Below are 21,420 nucleotides of genomic sequence, written 5' to 3' on the forward strand. Positions count from 1 at the left end.
ACCTGGTTCTTACTTTATATAAAATCAGATTATAACGCATTTGGAACTCCAGACACTATCGTGTCTCTTGATCAATCAATCACCGCAGAATAAGCCTATAATAACTCATCAGACGATTACAAAGAATGCACTACTACGTAGATTTATATCGTGCAATGATAGCTTCTGAGCAAGTAAGCAAGCAAGAATTCTATGGTGGACATTTGTGAAGAATGCTAAGCCTGGAGAACCTTTATCCCAGCAGAGAGTCTCGCGGCCTGTGGTACGATCCAATAACATTGCGACGCCAATAGGATCTCGTGCTCACTAGGATCATGTGTGCATGTATAGGATCTCGTAGAATGGAATTTTAGCGGCTCGAAAATACGTTACAGGATCATCAGATTAGGCAAAGCCGTTCTGTATCGACCGCCGCGCGCACTGATTTCGACGGATGAAAGGAGCATACAAGATTCCGGGGAAATCCGTGAGCTCTAACCAGTACGAAATGTTAATTGCCAATTTAAATCGTTTCTCTCAAAATACGATTGCATGTAATAGGTTTCTTCTTTAATAAATAAGCTTAATTTTTTACCTCGCGTTAATTAAGGGTGCAAAAAAGTAAAAATTGATAAAGATAAATTGTATGATGAAAAAAAAAATTAATAGAGATAAATATAATTAATATGAAATACAGCACGGAGTGGAGAAATCTGCGCACGCGAGGTAACGATTTAATTATTATGAACCAGCGAGGGAAACGCGGATAATTATTACTAAAATTTATTTTAGCCGATAACATCAATTTAAACGTTTTCGCGGTGTTTTTACGCGATTATTCTAGAAGAATATCTGAAACACATTTTCCATCGAACGCTATCGTATATAATCGTATATATATACCGCAGAAGTAGATCAGTCAAACTCTCGTTGTCTGCATATGCGCCACCGCACGAGATACCTAATTAATCTTCGGATCGTATTGACGTTCACTCGACAGCAACGGCACTTTGTTATCTCGAAAATCCAATTGAGTAATTATCTGTTGCGATGGTCTTCAGTCGTGCGCGCGCATCATCTTTTCGCTTCGCGATCCGGTCACCGGATGCCTTAGCGAGCCTATAGAATTTTCCGCAATAAATCGGTCGCGTTTTTGCCAGGCCTAGCGGATGGCGAAAATTCGATTTTGTTAATTGAAACGACCCAATTGCTCCTAGGGTCTCGACTGATCGATACAGTTGTGGTTTACTCGCCAGCGGCAAAATCCAAAACAATTTCGATTGCCGCCGGGTCAGACGCGGGCGACACGGGAAGGGGGGAAAGGCAAAACGGTCAAAGTTGCAGGGCACACAACCCTATGGATGCTACGTTACCTAGCTACCTACCTGAACGTCATATTAATCCACGAATATGCTGATCGAGACTATTTGCGGTATTGACCGGGCGCATATTGCTTTTCCCGATGCTTCGGGAGCCTACCCGGACCTGTTTCAGGCTCTCCTCGTTCCGATAGGACAGTCTGCGGTCGATATAGCGAAACGCGTATCGTCCAAACGCGATCAAACGTTTCGCTGCACAGTATTTCATTATATGTACACGGGCGTGGCGTTCTATTGCCTGGTATACAGTGCCCCGTGGGAATTCCATGGGGCTGCCGGCGTGTATCTTTGCTTGTCCAGAGCAGGGGGTAATTAAGAAAAGTATCATTCGATATCGAGAATGAGTCAAGAGCGACATGATGCTTTGCGCAGACCCATAAAAGGATCGTTTTATTTTCATCATGTTTGTATCTTTACTTCTTTCCGTGACAATTTAATGAAAAGTGTCAAATTACAAGCTATATAAGTTAAATAATTGAAATCTAAGAATATATTTTTTATATACACTAGAACAACACACAAGTGCGCGCAATGCGCGCACTATTCTTCGATTTTATATAAAAAAAAATGATATTTTTATATAAAGTTTGTTTCAACTTGATTAATATTTTTTGATAGAAATCAGCTAATTAAAGCGTTAATTCGTTAATTAAATTTTAAAATAATAGTATGTAATAGAAATGATAAAATAATATGTTTTAAATAAAATGTTATAGTACATTAAACTCGATTAATATTTTTTGACAGAAATCAGCTGATTATTGTGCGCCGTATGGGGTCCGCGGTTTAAAAATATTAATTTTCAATATTTTAAAGCGAGCCAAAAATTAATCTTTCATATATTTTATCAGTTTATTGTCTGCACATTTTGATGGTACCATCAGCATACCAGCCTACAAACTTTTTGATCTAATATACGTAAAACGAATCCGCGCCGTAAGGGGTCCGCGATTTAAAAACTGTAATTTCCAATTGTTTAAAGCGAGCCAAAAATTAATCGTTTATATATTTCAATAGTGTATTGTTTGCAGATTATTTTGGTACCATAAGCATATTAGCGTACTACAATTTTAATCTAATAAACGTAAAATGAATCTGCGCCGTATGCGATCCGCGGCTTAAAAATTTCAATTTTCAGTATTTTAAAACGCGCCAAAAATTATTTGTTTACATATTTCAACAGTACATTGCCTGCACATTATGATGGTACCATCACCATACCAGCCTACAAACTTTTTGGTATAATATACGTAATATAACTGTACGCCGTATGGGATCCGCGGCTAAAAAATTTAATTTTCAGTATTTTAAAACGAGCCAAAAATTAATCGTATATAAGTTTCAATAGTGTATTGTTTGCAGATTATTTTGATACCATAAGCATACTAGCGTACTACTTTTTTGGTCTAATATACGTAAAATGAATCCGCGCCGTATGGGGTCAGCGGCTTAAAATTTTAATTTTTAATATTATGCGTAACTATATACATATATCGCGGTAATAGATGTCGAAACTCATTTCTACTGTGCATTCGCAATTCGAATTATATTAAGATTGTCGAAAAGTGTCGGACGAAATATATTTATGACTCTAATTAAGGAAATATTTATTGTCCTTAAAAATTGCTACGAAACCTTAATTGTTAATTTGGATTTATGTCTCACTTCTATTTTTAACTTAATAAATATATTACTTTATAATTAAATGAATAAATTTAAAAATATTAATATAGCGAGCTAATTAAATTTTAAAATAATAATATGTTATAAAAATTAAAATAGCAATATGTTGTGAATAATATGTTGTAATATTTTATCCTCGATTAATATTTTTGTTACAGAAATCAACTGATTAAAACGTAAAATTGCTAATTAATTCTTAAAATAAGAATATGTTATAACATTTAAAATAATGTATTATAATTCCTTAAATTCGATTAATATTTATAACAGCTATCAGTTGATTTCTGTCAAAAAATATTAATCGCAGATAAGGCATTATAACATATTATTTATAACATTATTATATTAATTTTTATAACATATTTTTATGTTAAAATTTAATTAGCAATGTAATGCTTTAATCATCTGATTTCTATAAAAAAATATTAACCAAGTTTAAACAAACTTTATATAAAAATATTATTCTTTTTTATTTAAAATAGAGGAATGGCGTAACGCGCGCTTTTGTTATTGTAATCTTTTTCTAAAAAAGACATTAAGTCGATTCTCGCAAGTATTTTTGCCTTTTTTCCGCCAAAATATTAATCAAGTTTAAAGTATAATAACATATTATTTAAAATATTATTATTTTATTTTATTTTGGACTAACTGTCAAACTGCTAACTGCTAACCCTCGCGATGACAGTCTTTCGATGCTACGAATATAACACACAACACGAATCGACAGAGAACCAATCAGCATTGCGGAAAAGAGGCAACAATACTTCGAGACTTTCGAGAATCAACTTAACATGCACTTTTTAGAAATGATGATGATTTTTAAAACATATAGATATTCTTTACATGTATTATACAAATTACATGGTACTTTGAAAAAATATACATATTTATAATATAAAAAAAAAATCTTGGAGCGAGACGGCTCAGAGTTTCTTTAATGATTTTATAAAAACATATCGCGTTTACGTTTATCTGTCATCATCCAGCTATGTTCTATCTACGTTGCAAATTATATGAGATATTAATTAATTAATTACAAGATAATATATAATTTATATTATAAATGTACCTATATTAATAAATGTACATATAATGTATATTTCAAGTTTTATAAAATTTCTCTAATATTTTATTGAATATTCTAATATTTTATTAAATATTGAAATTCGTATCTTTCTTTGAAAAGTTAAATTAATAATTGAACATTGTGATTTGTTCATATAATGCTTCAGCTTGCAACTTTTAGTATCTTCAGCAATCGAGTGGTTAGTATAGATGCTGGCTCAGCCTTTATACATGTATTATTCCAAACCACCTGAAAGCTTTTCGTTGTACAGAAATGTAAAAAAAATTTCCCAAGCTTCCCTGATAATTGTGAGTCATTGTTCGATTTGTGACGATTGGCTTATCAAACTTGAGGAGCTTTGACAGTTCATTGAGATGATGGATTGAAAACGGCACACTAATTTTTCCGTAGTATATAGTTTTATTAAATTTATAAATTAAGATATGAATTTATATATATTAATTAATATTAGAAATAATATTGTCTTATTTTATATGTATCATCACATATCTTACGGATAATATGTTTAATTCTACACATGACTTCACAATTTGTTTTGCATTCGATTTTATAAGTCAAAAAATAATGAATTTTTTTATATATTATATCAAAATATTTCATAATACTTTGTAAAACATTTTTATATAAATAATTTAATTTCTTGTAAAAAAAATCTTTGCTCAAAATTAAACATATAACTAATTTTAACAACAATTCCAGAGTAATCCAATTAAGTCACATAATAAAGAAGTCCATAGAAATGCTCGATCAACCGGATAAACTACGAAATAGAAGTCTATTTGATTATACTCGTGTAATATAATGCATGCTTCATTCGCGGAAGTAATTAGTAGAAAGTCTTTTCAATTCATCGAACACTTGTACATTGAAAAAGAGATATGTATGCATGGGCAATAACATTTTCCGGAGTCACTAATCATTGCTATGACTATAGAACAAGAGAAAAAAATTTCTGTATCAAATAGCATACTCGAGTACATTTTAATAGAAGCCTATCTTGATTTTACATGTATTCATCAATCATGTTTTGTTACTATCTCTTCATATTTTTTTCGAATATTTTAGACAATGAAAGATTAATCGTGGATTGCAATGCCTGTGGAAATAAAATTCTGCAAGCATACAAGATTATTCTTAAAAATTGTACGTATGCACGTTAAAGTACTTATTATAAAAAATAATTAATAAATGACAATAAAAGATTGCTATCGATACTAGTCATTATCAATATTCAATTATCGAAACATATGTTTAAATAGATTAAGTGTGTCTGCAGTTTTGCTATCGATTTTCATTCTGCGCCTCTTACATTACGCGTTTGCAGTGCGCGCTCGATGTGCATTTACTGCACATAATACGTGAATTATATTTGGCAAACTATCTGCCAACCCATCGCGGCTCTTAGCGGCCGCATTGTCCGCATTATCCAGTAAATCTTTTAATTATCGTATATATACGAAGTGTATATATATATATATGCATTATTAACACACGCCCGGGCACATCATTAATTTCATTCGTAGATATTATCTCGAACTACGCACTGTGCTGCAAACAGCGCATACACATTCAAGAACAATTTACGTGAAATCCATTTAGTCTCTTAAAATAGTGATCGCATTAACACACTGATTTCAGTGCTATTATATCTATGTAGGGTGTCGCTTTCCTCAGGATATAGTCTCTCTTTCTCTTTATATTATATATTTGCTATTCGGACTGTCTAATATCGTTTATGTGAATCCTTTTGATTCGGCTAACACTCAACCGTTGTTCTGCAAACTGTATCAAATTTTCCTTATTTTAAAGAAAGAGTTTACTTCCACGCACATTATAACATTATATCCCGATATTGTGTGTTACAATAGCTTTCAAACTTCGCGATTAAGACATGATAAATACGGATTGTTGGAAGTTATTGGAGCATCAATTTCAGATTCCACACACAAAAGGAGCTTGAGGAGATATATTCCTTTATAAGGAGTCTGATACTGTAATGTGTTCACTTCGATTGTATATATTTACAATGTAGAATGTAGATGGATTACTATGTCTCCGAATCAACCTATCGGGTGTTCCAAATTCCCGTTTAGCTATCGATTCGACAGAACATTGTCTCGAGATATCAGCCGTTACTGCAGCAGCTGTGGCGAGCTCCGTGAAATCGAGCGATCGCACATTACGCGTCCATTAACACGAAGCTGCTGGTATGAACCAGGCTTAATGTATGATTTATGTCTGTATAAAGCCTGGAAGCCACAGATCGTAGATACAAAGGCAGAAGCCATTGTCGCATACGTGTTGTACACAAATGACAATAACTGTTTGTTATTTAACATGAAAAAATGATTTCTGTAGTCCCCTCTTGTTTCCGTTTCGTCATACTTTTATCACGTGAAAAAGTTATACTTGATGAAGAGAAAAAAAGAAGATCGATTTTATATCATATCGAATACGAAGGATAGTGAAGCATATTAAGAGAAACAGATTTAATATTTTTTTCTACATATGATCTACATGCCTACATTGTAATTTAAATAAAATGATAATAAAAAGTCACCAGGGTAAGCTCATTTGAATAACCGTTTCGCTTTATAACCGACGCTCAATCCTACCGAACAGAATGCAAATGAAGTGAGAATAGAAAGGAAGGGATACAGAGTGTGAAAGGGACAGAAGAAAAAAAAAAAAAGAATGTGATAGGAAGCAAAAACACGAGAGAAAAGAACAAAAACGAAACGTTCAGGAGGCTAAGAGAGAGCATGGGACTCGTAATAATTGTACTATTATAGTTATGTAAACAGGCTCGTTTATGGAACGGCCTTAAGGCAGGCTTCCCAGTCGACGTCTCATTAGTTAGCGACAGAAAGGAGGAAGGAGGAAGGAGGAAGAGCATAGAAAAAAGACGGAAAGCGTGACCTCAATGGTACAAGTGCTGATTTTAAATCGATTGAGTTTTAATACTCGTTTTACTATTTCGCACATTTCTTTTCTTCATCGTATCTTTCTCTCTCCGTAGCTAGCGATAACGGGTGAAGCTATTTAAAATGCGAGAATGTACTTTCTGTTGTTAAATTCAAATTGGCGAGAAATTGAGGAAAAATCAATCCTGCACTAATATCATAAAGAAATACGAGAGGATCAGAATTTGTTAATTTGAGAATCTGTCAAAACGTCATTATAGAGAGAGTGATGATTTTTTCATCAAATTAATCAAAAAAGGAAAAAAAAGAAAGAGAGAATTTAATATTTATAATATCAACATATTAATTAGTCGTTCTTTAGTTGCAATAAATTTTGCAATTGTAATTGTAAATAATAATTTGTCATAAGTAATTTTAAATAATTGATTATAAGTTTAACTAGTTTGTGATAGTAGCAGATCAGTAATTATTGCTAATTAAAACATATAAAGTAAAGATGATTACGCTTGAAAATAGGATTATTCATTAATTGTGTAATAATTTCTCTCCCTCTCATTACATATAAAAAATTTATTTCTATTTAATTTCTGTTCAGATTTATTGCTATTTAACTTCTGTTTACGTATAAATTACGTAATTATTAAAATTATATATTGAAAGTAAGTTCTGAAGTAAGCAATAGATAATAAATAAATAAACTCATACTTAAACTTTTATAAAATTGATCTGGGAAGTTGTCTTTGTCACTATATATACATACATACATATATGTAAATATATCCTACGGAAAGTGGAAGGAAATGGATAGTCTTAAGAGAGATAATGGAATATCTGCTCCAAAACGTGAAATAAAACAAGAGAAAAAGAGAGAGAGAGAAAAAGAATCTTTTTAGAATCCCTGATTTACGATGCTGCATAAACTTAAACGTAGACATTATTACAAGGCTATGTCATCAAAGTAAAGGTAACATTGAAACGAAGAGAACTGCGCGAATATTTGCAAATGTGACAACATATACATATATAAGGAATGTTATACTATGCACTTAATTACGTAATACGTGTTTTGCATAATAGCATTAATATGTCTTATTGAAACATGATAATTTGATTATAGATAAGTGGAAATTACACTTATGTTTTCTGATTTAAAACAGTCATTTCGGAAAGATATACATTATAATTTTCTTTATCATATTATCTTTCTTTAAAATATTTGTTTGTATAAAAATCATAAAGTAGCAAGTTTATACCTTTATCTTCTAATTCTCACTAATTTATCAAGTGATAAACGATTACGTAATTTATCACTCCGCTTCCTATTATTATTCGTGTTCTCTATATAAGATTGCATTTAAAGCGCACTTACTTCAATGCATGTCTAACGAAATGTACATTAACGATCGCTGGTTCCTTACGCGGTTTCACCGAAGCGAGATTGCGGCATACACGGTATGATGTAGTTCTATCCTCGTAAAGCAGAAAATTACTCACTAATTGCCCAAGACTGTACAGTAATAAAATTTGAAAAAGAAAGAATAGAATATCTAAAAAGAAAATAGAATACTCATTTAAATTGTTCAAAAAACTATTACTATTATTGATTACTATTACTATTACTATCACTATTATTGAAACTACATATTTTAAATTTGTCTAATTTATGTTAAAATAAATTTCACTATATTACATATACGTTCTTTTAATAATATATATTATATATTTCACTTTACTATAAAGTAAATAAATCGTCATTAAATAGGAGCGAATATGCAATAGGAAATGTAACAATAATATTTCTCTTCGAGTAGAAGGAAATACGGCGAACAGGAAGTGCAATAATATAATCTTGATACATTTCTCTCTGATATATATATTGTATATATATGTATGTATGTATATATATTAATTATTATGTTAATGCGCATAACTAAAATTTCAGAACAAAATTTCGAATTTTTGTTATCTTGACATGTTCAATTATATATTTCAAATTCTGTTGCAAATAATGATTTTCATTATATGTGTCATTTTTTCAGATATAAGATAGATCTTTTAGAAGAAGAGCATACAATTTCAAAGATATTCAAGGGAAGTTCAATTTGCTATGACTTTATTTGCAATTTGTCGTGTCTTGTGTTTAGACAGTTTATCAATAAAATTAATCCGGCTCTGCCAACTCTGCTAAGATTACCTATTTAAGTGTGCTATGTTCCTAACACACTCGAATCTCTTAGAAATTTATAATATACATTAAAGGAAATTCCAGACGTTCCTCATTACGAGTCTATGATCTGAATGAAAAGGCATCTGAATGACGAGGCACCGGAAGTAAGATTCATAAATTGAATTTATAAATCATTCCGCGCGATAAGGATTGTGTAGCGTATTATATATGAAGAATTGTTGAGTCTCTTTCATTCGTTAACGATTCAATAATGCAATAATAATTACTCATAAAGGGTAGGTCGATTCAAGAACGGGAATTTCTAACAGGGACAAATTTCAGTATCAATTCATCTTCAGATACTGTTATAACGATTGCCTCGGGTTAACGTAAGTTATTCGTAGCTTGTCAAGATTCGGATCCCTAACAAGATATTGAATAATTACACGCTTACGTTACGCGTTACAAAAATATTCAGAGCGTAGAATCTCTCGTAAATGGTCTGACATAACATGGATTGCGTGATTATCACATTAAAGTCAGAAAAAAATACGAAAAAAAAAAACAATCGGGATATTGCATGGAACACGTATCTTTCTTTAGTGATGGTGCAAATTGTAAATGAAAGTGATATCTAGACTGCTCGCTCTGAGTGAAACACCATTATAAATTACCAATACAGAATTCGATATCGTCATTATGGATTTCGTTAATATGATGAAGGCGCTCTCTTACTTTCTTTTCATAATAGTTACGTAAGATCGATCGATCTATTTACGTAACGCTGATAGTATCTGCCGTTGGCCGTTGAGAAATGTTACCGTCAAGGAAGTAGGATTACGGAAATCATGCTCCCTTTCCGTTCGCGTAGCTCGTTTTCTCTCACCGAGAGAAATCTGTGCAGTCTCTATATACGCTCCCCGTATATGCTTGAATATGAGTCGCCTAGAGCAAGTACTCGATATTATTTCTTCTAGCAACCTTGACTGTGGAATAATCTACCTTGCACGTCGGCTAAGCAAAACCTGATATGCGAGATACCTGACTTATATCGCCTATATGTAATTTGTGCAAACGTGTGTTTAACGCTATAACGTTTGGACGTGAAATAATTCGTATAGGAAACCATTTTAATGAGAGATTAGAAATCGAGCACACCAACTCTTTTAAATCTGTCAAATATTTTACGACTAGAAAAATTAACAACAAAAAAAGAGATATACTTATCTCTCGTCTCTCTTTCTCTCTCACTTCTAAGCGATATATATTACGCGATATTCCATCATATAGTCTTTAACTAGAGAGATAATAAGCTCTCCCTCCACTCCTAGTATAGCGTAACTGCCATGTGATGACTGGTTCAAATACTTTCACATGTCGCCTGGTAACCACATTGTAATATGTTTCGCCTAGTTTCACAGGAAGCAGTTAAGATTCCACTTATATCGTAGTACTTATGATAATTCACAAGTATATTACGTAAATTAATTCAACAGGCCAGTTTTGCAGACGTTTGAATTTACAATTTATTTCTTGTCGTACGCTATGATTGCGCAAGGCAGGTAAATCGATAGAAATAAGCGAACAGTATACTTTTCAGAATAATACGTCCAGAGAAATTATTTTCGCTCGCCACGGACTAAAGCTTTATTTCAAGTCAATAATTTTACGCACAGATAGAATAGAATATGGAAGGATAGGAGAAACTTCATAAAGAGAGAGACAGCGAGAAAAAAAACGCCGTATTAATAATTTAATATTTATTCTGCTAAGACAGCACGTGTGTAAAAAAAAAGAAATGCAATTATTATATACAACAGCGTCATTAATATCGATCAGACTATCGTCAATGATGCAGACCGAAGCTGAGCTCGTGTCCGCCGCCAAATCCACCTCCGAAGCCACCGTCACCGTGACCGTGCACGAGAACCGGGTAAGATTCCTTGATGACGACCGGAACTTTGACCGGATAGGGCACCTCTTTGTGGACGGGGTACGGTACTTTAACGGGTACGCTATAGGGAACGGGTACATGGACGGGCACTTTAACGGGCACCTTGAAAGGTACCGGGACCGGTTTCTCGACGGGAACGGGCACGGTTTTTTCCACCGGAACCGGATAAGGTTTCGGAACGTGAACTGGTATCGGGTTATCTACCGGGACCTTGTACGGCACGTGTACGGGCACCGGTACGTTTTTCTCGACGGTGTAGGGCACCGGAACCGGCACCGGGACTTCACGGTGGATCGTGATACCGGAGATTTTTCCATCGCCTCCTCCTCCGCCAAGACCGCCGCCAAATCCTCCAAAGTCACCGCCGCCGAAATCGTGTCCACCGAAACCACCGAAACCACCGTCATGACCCAGACTCAGTTCCAGACCGCGCTTGCTCTTGGCATCCTTTGAGTCGACGGCTTTCCCTTTGCTGTCGGCCTTCTTGGTCTCGGCGGCCAGAGCCACTGTCGCCACAAGGGCGAGGAGCACGAGGATCTGCGAATAAACGTGCGTTAATTGCGGTGCTTTATGATCAAGGTTGGAATTGACTGATTAATTTGGAGGAGCTTTGAGAATCCCTTTTGGAGTTGATAAGAAAAATGCCGCGATGTACATATAATGAGAGAATTAAATGATAATCTGCTATTACAAACGTCGCGATTCACTTTGCGAAATACGAACGATAATTAATGCGAGATATCTAATTACATCTCCCACTGTTCCGTTTGTTTTTCTCGTTAGATTTTCATTCTACTAGAAAGAAAACAATCACGTGGTAAGAAGAATTTTTATTGACTTTAACACTGTGTACGACGGCGCGAGAAACGCAACACCATAATTATCCCTAAACGATCTCACGCCGTCAAATCCCGTGACGCGGCCCTCATATACGTCGATCATAATCCCCGTGCATAATCCTCCGTTGCGCGAGGTCCTAAAGGGACCATCGTCGGAGTCCTAGGTAAGCGCCGCTCTGCCAAGCAACGCGAGCTCACCTGCGAAGTGCTCATGGTAGCCTTCGGGAGTGCACACTGAGATTGCATCGTACCAATCAGCGGCATATATACCGGCACTTTCGCCCACTGCTCTCGCTGGCCCACTCCACGGAAAATCGCGCTCGTCCGCGTCGGTCTTTCTTTAAGGTGAACCGAGACACAGCGCAGTAAGCTGTTTTCCCACGGGCTATCCGCCCCAGCGTGGGGCTGATTACTGTCGGATGCCCGGATACGGGCGTCGTAACATCGCCACCCTCCTTCCCCCATCATTCTAGATTGTTTCAATCGCTATTCCCCTCCCTAGCCGAGGAAGAGTCGCAATTTCAGAGTTTGCGATCGATTCGACTTTTCTTTCCCGCGCCTCTCGCGATGAAATTCCGTGACTTTCTTTCCTTCTTTCTTTCTTTCACCTCGACATCGCAAAAATGTCACCGGGCACGTGGTCCTTTTTTGTCCCTGCCTCGTGAATTTTACCGGATGTAACGGCAGTCCGTAAACTTACGCAACGCAGAACTAGTCTTACGCAGGGATAATTAGGAGACTCGATGACGTATGTAAGCAAACAGATAATAAATACATAAACTAGTACACTATTATCTCCTGTGACGCATAAGAGGTAAAAAAAATATTTTTCTAAAAATTTCTGCAAAAAATTACTTTATAACAGTCCCTAATATTATTATAATAATCATAATATAATTATTTAAAAAATCTCTCAAAGAGAAGCTGTAAAATACAGACGTAACAGCCTGCTCTTAGATGACTTATAATGCTTTCGCCTGAGATATAAGTGGATGGTAATATGACGGAGGACATTCGACTTAATCTGACGTCGTCGCGTAATCGCCCACGATAGAGATCTTAAATTTAATTCTACGATCTCGTCGGCAGGTTTTCCTCGAGAAACGATTTAGCGGCACTCACAGAACGCCTCTCGAGCGCCTCACGAGACGTAATTCCTATCGATACACTCGATTCACCGAGTGCAATTAATCGCGAGGACTCGAAAAAGACTCTCCGATATCGCATAACTCTCGTAAAAAAGAAAAAAGAAAAATTACAGACACCGCGAAATCTTCCTTAATTAATACACGTCTGACTTTACGAGCCATCTCGTAAATCTAATTAAATGACAAAAATTCATGCAGCGTGAAATGATAATGCAAGACGATGTGACGATTAGACTTTCTCCGGGTGTCGCGGACACGTGCGCGCATTTTGTATCCCGGCATCATGGTCGATGCCCGTTTAATTAAAAAGTAAATTCGCAATGCGCGAAGGAAGTTGTTAAAGTATTACAACGCCTGGCAATAATGCGGCCATTCGATAGTGTGCACACGTTGATGGTCGCGAAAGAGAGACAACGCGAACATTTGCGTTTCAACACACTTGCTTACGTGAAATAATCAACGCGTTATTGTTGTCCTTTCGATTATCCTTTCGTCGAGTTTTATATTTTGTAATATTATATATCTCAATACACGTATCCAAAAAAAAAAAAAAGAATCGAAAGTCTTTCGATTGGCAGTCAACCGCGTCTTAATAACGTAAATATGTGAATCATCTGATGTCGAAATAAAGGCGATATCTTTCTCGTTCTTTTTTTGACACTCGATTCTAATATACCGTTATCGGTTATTTTACAAAGACGTATGTCGCTGCTTAAAGTTATTCACGAACGCAACAACTTTTTATTAAAGCCACACTTTCATAATCGATTTATATGAGTATACTTTGGCATTAAACGTAACTCTTACTTGTATCATTCCCACGTGGCATTTTATTGGCTGCTAGATGAACCAATGTATTTCTAAGTAAATATGATGTTTAATGATGTTTTTGTAAAAGGTCTCACTTATATAATATTTTGTATAAAATAATTACTACGCAATTATATGTTTCGTTTAATAAACCCGTGTAATGATCATATAATTCTAAGCCATATGAAGCGCAATACGCATATTAAATAAATATTCATATTTCGCACAAACCATCACAAAGTTTCAATACACGACAAGCATTTGCATTATTCAGTAAACAATTGTTCCATGTATCGGTCAGTATTTCGAATTTCGTTTAATGAGGATATTACAAATCCTCATTACAAATTCATTTAATCGAGTTGAACTTTTATTTAATATGTTGAACTCTCCCTCGACTAAAATGCGTGATTAAATAAATATACTGTATATTACATATAATGTGGTATATGTGGTAATCTTTACCTCTCTATAATTAATTATTAAAATCATATTCCATTTTGAATATCCTTTATCATTACACTTTACTTGCTCATAAAATTGATTTAATCTTGTTTTTCCTTAACTACCATGATTTATTAATAATGTAAATATTAAATAAAAAATAAAAGTATAAACAGTAGCACCTTTGCAATGTGCAATATATGCCTTCCTATACTTTAGTTTATTAAATAAAAAAATATGAGTCGTGAATATAAATTTCTTATTCAATTTTTTAATAATCGCGAATAAGCATTTTATATCCGATACAATTTTTTCAATAAATCCTTTATTGAATCGCGCCTTAGTTTATTTCTAGAGTAACAGATAAATACTTATTGATTTATAATTTGACGCTTAAAATAAACGCAAAAATTTAAAATATGCTGAAGCTAATTATGTGCAACATTACCATGTACACTTTTATTAATTGCATTACCATAACACGCGCAGTGAGAAAAATCAATTCGGAATCAAGCAAACATAAAAATTCATAAACAATCTTTATCAATAAACACGCGAAGCAAGAATATCCACACTTTCGAAGAAACTAAAATTACTATACTGTTTAAAGAGAAAGAGAGAAAGAGCTAATCTCTTTCATCTCTGTAGAGCGCAAATTATGTTTGTGTTCGAAGGGCCGAGGATGTTTCAGGAGCGGAAAGGACGTAACTAGAAAACGGCTTGATAAACACCTTGAGCGAGAACATCTATCCATATATTCATGAGAGCCGCGGTCTAGCCGACTCCAAAGCCTTTCCCATTATTGCATAAGGTTACGCTTTGCGGTCGGTGAAGCAGAAATGCAGACTACGCGAAAATCCCGTCGACGACGACTGTCATCGTCGTAGACAGCGCGCGAGAATCCTGTCTGTGCACTTAGGGAGTATTTATGCCACCTCGTTGTCACCCCCTCAATAGTATAAAAAGTTTAAGTAATTCGAACGTCAAAAAAAAAAATACTACAAGAAAAATAATAATCGCGAATTGAAAGTTTGCTTAGTGGCCTCGGGACGTTGCTTGCGACTTTCCGCAACCGCAATCATCAATTTTACGGACGAGACCACCTTATTAAAAAAAAATCCGTGTTGATTAAATGCGTTGACCCTACACTTTTCTATTAAAATTTGACGGGTGGGAAAGGGAAGATACGCAGATATTTAAGTTGACATTAGGCGCAGGTGCTCGCGTGCAAAGGAATAATTTGCATACGGTGTACACGAGCTCGGCTTGCTTCGTCGTATTACGAGATCAAAAGCGGTTTTCGTGGTTTTGCGAAAAAGCAACTTCTAAGCGACATTAGTGATAGGAAGCGCGATGTGTCAAAATTTACATAATTGCGATCTGCATAAATGTCAAGAAATCGGTAGAAAGTACACAATCGCCACCTTCAATGCAAGCATGCATCGTATATGCATTATATCCGGCAGTAAAGATAATCGGCCAGTTCACTTTGCAAAGTTCCGTATACGTAATGTTGCGAAGTCACTACAATCGGTCGTACAGAAAAAAAGAAGGAATAATAATAATAAAAGCTGAAGTTTTCACCGCGATAGATTTAATCTGATATTCTTATAGTGGGCTGTGAAAACAGCTTCCTGATATTATTCCTACTGCAGAGAAACTTTCGAACGAATAACTTCGCAATTAAAATCATGCGGCTCGCGTACACGTAATTCCGAACATAATAACACTTCGCGCAAAGGCACTTATGACACAATAGAAGTACACAGAAAAGTTTAATTTGGGAAAGAACTAACGCGTTATAAGAGTATGTACAGAATATTCTGCATCGTTACTTCTGGTTTAACAATAACATCAAAAGCGAATATCGTTAATGTTGTATCTTTCGTATTAGAATTATTTGAATATTGAACAGTTTAACATTAATATAATATTATTCAGTACGCATTCGAATAGTACAATGTTATACCAATTAATACTTACATTAATAATACTTATATTATTAACTCAAAATAAATGTACTACATAAATGTATATTATTAATATAATGTATTACATTATGTTAATAATGTAAGTATTATAGCATACTCATGTAATATATTGATGTATTAGTAATATCATAAATTGAATATCGTAAATAGCATAAATTTGTTAGATGCGTTTGCAGATATATCGCGTGTTATTAATACATTGAAAAAAGTCACATTAAGCTTTAACGTGCTTTAATCAATAATTATCGAAAAATTTATATATATTATCGTTGCTAGAAAATACGCGGCGGATAGTTTAAAATAAAAACGACCGCAAAAAATTAGCCATTTCGGCATCCTAGCGCGTGTCATTAGTTTTAAATTCAATAAATGTGAGACTCGTGGTATCAGCAATTAATAGATTGCCCTTACACGCGCTCGCACATTTGCCGATTAAATAAGAGTAAAGTTTTAGTTCACTACTGTTCACCGCTACACGTTCTTTTGGTATCGATTTTTTACTATCATTTAATATACTATACGACGTATACGACCCTTCAAGAACACATCTTTCGAATGTAAAACCTGCGGTAAATATATTTAGAAAAATATTATTTTCAATAAATTGCTATCGAGAGACGATCTTCTATAATGAAAGTTTTGATTTACAAGAAAGTTGCTACATCTCTGATACATTCGAAACTGTCAATTATCGACTTTCGGAATATCTCGTGTCGGCAAGCAGCAACGCGAGCAGATTGCGGTCTCCAGCGAATCACTCTAAATTCATCAAAAACAATTTAATCTCCGAGTATAGGTCAAGTGGAAACCATCGCGTACATCGTTTCCCCGATTTTCGTTGCGGATCGATCGAACAACCAATCGAAAGGGAGGGAACGTTCAGCCTCTCGAAACACCCTTCTATCCTAGACTAGGAGTCAAATCAATATTTTCGAATTCAAATATGGAAATCCAAATTCAGATGTATGGAAATTTATTCGTGCCGATAACTCTGATAAACCATGGATACGCGAATATTCTAACACCCTTCGAACTAGCCGAGATCGAGGTACAAAGTCATTTCGGAGATTAACTGTACCCACGGGAACTACGTGTGATAAACCAAAAATCGCGTCCATGTTATATATCTTATGCGGTGCCGAATTTTTACGTTTGCCGCAAAAATCATTTTGGCATGTGAGAATTTTGCCCGACGTGTTAACGAGTTTCAACAACTTCCTAAAGTGGCAGCGACGATGATGGTGGTGGTCAGCGTCTTCAAATGATTCTTTTTAATTTCACGGCCTGTGACGATGTTACCTTCTTTTCGACGACAAATGTCGCGGCGCACGAAACTGTAGGAAAGAGATAACACGCTGGTTGAACATGCTATGAGCATGGAAATGAGGCGAGTATATTAAATTCGAAGGAGAGAGAGAAAAAGTTGGTACCAAATGTAAATGTTCCAACGCGTTCGTATATTCGGACGGCGAGGAGAAAAAAGCGAGTGAAGGAAAAGCACTTTTGTATCTACAAAAAATTCCAATTCTTTGCCTCTTAAATTAATTGAGCTTTTAATATTAATGAAGCGAACACAGGAACACAGAAAAGCATTGTCAACCAAATTAATAAAAAATTAATCATAAAATTCCATTATTTATCACTGTAAATTATTTCATTGCATCAATTTGTTTAATTAAGAGGATTTTGATTATTCATAAATGTAAAATATATTAATAAATTTTATGAAATCTCTCTCTCTCTCTCTCTCTCTCTCTCTCTCTCTCTCTCTCTCTCTCTCCAAGACGTTAATTAGAATTTTGAGAGTCACATAGAAATTATTTGCTCATAAAAAAAACATGAAAATAATTGAATATGCTTTGTATTTTAAGTTAGTATTTTTTTATAATATGTTAAAGCATTTAAAATATACTAATTTTTTATATAAATAATGTTTTATATATAAATAATGTTTCTTCAAATTTTAAAATGTATAAAACAAAAATATGTCTAATTAAAAAATAAGAGTATATTTGATGTTAATTGAAAGGAGGATCCTTTGATCAATTATAAATTCTTTATCCACTTATATACACTAGTATCGCTGAATAAAAATTTAATCACACAAATGTAGCGAGTAAGTCGAATTTTTTCCGCTTTGCATCGCAGAAATGCGTTTCCATCCACGATCGAACGGACTCGAAAAAACGCGATGAAAGTCAAGAAAAAAAAAACAAAGAGAAAACAGAATGCAAGGACAAAGATAGAAGGAGAAAAGCGTCGCCCACGACGGCGTTGTCTTCCTCTTCTCCTGTTGACTTCCTACCCGTCGACAATTTCATCGGCACGCTCGAGTTGCCCAGCGGGCAGAGCGTTGCGTCCCCTATAAAAGCGAGGGTAGACGATAGCGGTACCAGTGTGTGCTCACTGCCGACCAACATGAACAGCACCGACAAGCTGAAAGTGAGTAGCTCCAGTAAGATAGCCGCTCGAATCACAAGCCTTACATTCAGTCGAATCGTGCAACATACTGCAGTCTCTCATTTCTAAGCGCAATGACTCGTTTCCTACTAGATATGTAATGATTAGCTTCTAAGGCAAATTTTCACTCGCAAATTTCTACATCACACGACAGTCGAAATTTATTAAAAATTCCCTTGGCATGCTCATTGCTTTCGAAAATATTATCGGAATACAGACAACGTTACATCTGCAAAAATTTCAGCGAGATTATAAAGCAATTAGACTCGCTCAAAATTTATATAATTATAGTTACATTTTACTCTAAATTTTTGAATTTAAAAATATACTTTCTTTAATCTGACAATTTTGAAAAATAGATTTAATGTCATTGTCGTTAAAAATTTTTCGGCTAAATTAATATTATGATTAAAGTTATTAAATTAAGTACATATCTAAAGACTTGCATTATCTCGTTCTACAAAGCACTCGAATAAATCATCGATGCAAGAAACACACGATAAGAACTTCTCTCATGAAATGTCGTGTTAGCATTAGCAAAGCAAATTATAACAAAGCCTATGCATATCGCATGATGTTGTATCTCGCACTCTAAGATTGACATTTATCGTACGATTTATAAATTCAGGGACAATTGTGTTTTTTTTGCTTCCGGCAGGTGATACTCTTATGCGGCCTAGTATTATCGGTCGTAGCTGAGGAGGTGAAGAAGACCGAATCCAGCGCTCAACCAAAGGATGAGAAATCAAAGCGCGGATTGGAACTAAGTCTGGGTGATCACGGTTTGGGGGGCGGTTTCGGGGGCGGTTTCGGCGATGGCTTAGGCGGACACGGCGGCGAAATAATCTCCACCGATCACATCAAAGCGGTGACAGTCACGAAGCACGTGCCAGTACCGGCCCCGTACCCGGTGGAGGTCACGAAGCACGTGCCCTACCCGGTGAAGGTGCCGGTCAAAGTGCCCGTCGATCGTCCGTATCCGGTCCACGTACCGCAACCTTATCCTGTAGAGGTTTTGAAGCACGTGCCCTATCCGGTCGAGAAACCGGTGCCTTATCCAGTCAAGGTGCCCATAAAAGTGCCCGTCAAGGTGCCCTATCCAGTTAAGGTGCCGGTCAAGGTTCCAGTCGAAATAGCGAAACCAGTTCCCTATCCCGTCAAGGTACCCGTGGTTGTCAAAGAACCTTATCCCGTGATCGTTAAAAGTCATGACGAAGGCTTCGGCGGCGGATTCGGTGGCGGACACGGATTCGGTGGCGGACACGGATTCGGTGGCGGACACGACTTCGGCGGCGGTTTGGAGCTCAGTGATTTCGGCGGATACGGACATCATTGAGACAAAATTGTCTAGCAGGAAGGAAGCACAAGGACCAGCGTCCCCCTTTGTCTGACGTTAAACGGCTCGCGCGGCGAGACGAGGAAGTTTTATTTCCAGGAATCGATCGTCGAGAGATCGAGGAGCGACCGGAGCGATTACATCGTTCTAAATAAAAGCTAACGCGACGCAATCAATATTCTATTTCATTGTGATCCTATCCTCGGATTGTACTATACACCCTGTAAATGTAAAACACGAATAAAGTATTCTTTTGTACGTAACGATTGCTTACGAAACCGCTAATGTTGGGAGAGCATGAGAGGGAATGAATGCTTATAGGAGACGTATTAGTCCGACACGTTACGCGATTATGAGGGATTGCGAGTGGAGAACTTTCACTCGTTGATATTACGCGAGTTGCGCCAAGAGAGATACTACCTGTTTTACCGTAAACGGTATACGTATCGCTAGAAAAACAAGCGTAGAGATCGTTAAAGTAAACGGTCATGACGTTCGACGCGAGAAGACCGGCAGGGATATAAGCGTAGTAATAGAAGTAAATGTCAGAGCGTGCGAAAATTGCGCGGCGGAGCGATAAATATTCCTATGCGAATGTCCTCTCGCCTCTCTCTTTAAATTAATCTCGTCTTTCGACACACGCATCACGCGCCACCATGCACGACGTATGCGTGTCTTACGCCATAAGGATTCGACCAACCATCGTTAAGCCGCCAACTGCGTCGTTTGATTTTTCAGGACTGCATCGTTTCTGAGACGTAGTAAGAAATGCATGTGTGTGTGTAAAAATCAAGGGACTGTTGCCAAACACCAGGTTTCGACACGCCGTCGCTTACGCACTGCCTTTACAACACTTATTCGATATTATCAGGATTTATTGTCGGAAATATTCGTATAATGGTGTTTTAGATAGTTGCTTTGCATGCGAGTTTGATCTAATTATGCGGTGTCCAACGCAGTGTTCCGAAATGATTTTTAAATATCTATCACACAAATTCTTACAATATAAACTGGTATGAAAATGATTAAATAAATGCTTTCAATTTATTCCTCAAGGACCAACTTGCCAGATGTAGAATGCTAAGCCTCTCATTTCTTTATAATAATGGCTGTGCTCTTAAAATATCTGAGCAATAATTATATACAAGCGACATCCTTCAATATCCTTGCATGATGTCGTATTTCCCAATTTAATAGATCGCTAATCTATAAAATCGAG

At 35.8% G+C, this 21,420-nt stretch overlaps 2 protein-coding genes across 2 annotated transcripts; one reads left to right on the plus strand and one right to left on the minus strand.

Moving 5' to 3' along the window:
• Window positions 1–10,964: 10,964 nt before the first annotated feature.
• On the minus strand, window positions 10,965–12,492 carry LOC145937371 (uncharacterized). Its single transcript, XM_083040385.1, has 2 exons — window positions 12,211–12,492; window positions 10,965–11,710 (listed from the first exon to the last, which is right to left on the minus strand). Exons 1-2 carry the CDS (start codon window positions 12,478–12,480, stop codon window positions 11,066–11,068), a joined length of 915 nt encoding a protein of 304 aa, XP_082896511.1. The 5' UTR covers window positions 12,481–12,492; the 3' UTR covers window positions 10,965–11,065.
• Window positions 12,493–18,726: 6,234 nt separating this feature from the next.
• LOC145937362 (uncharacterized) lies at window positions 18,727–20,464 on the plus strand. Its single transcript, XM_083040375.1, has 2 exons — window positions 18,727–18,847; window positions 19,524–20,464. Exons 1-2 carry the CDS (start codon window positions 18,824–18,826, stop codon window positions 20,199–20,201), a joined length of 702 nt encoding a protein of 233 aa, XP_082896501.1. The 5' UTR covers window positions 18,727–18,823; the 3' UTR covers window positions 20,202–20,464.
• Window positions 20,465–21,420: the final 956 nt, after the last annotated feature.

Source organism: Prenolepis imparis, unplaced genomic scaffold (assembly GCF_030444845.1).
Source record: "Prenolepis imparis isolate NDT839.2.m4 unplaced genomic scaffold, iyPreImpa1.0 SCAF_6, whole genome shotgun sequence".
Lineage (NCBI taxonomy): Eukaryota > Metazoa > Arthropoda > Insecta > Hymenoptera > Formicidae > Prenolepis > Prenolepis imparis.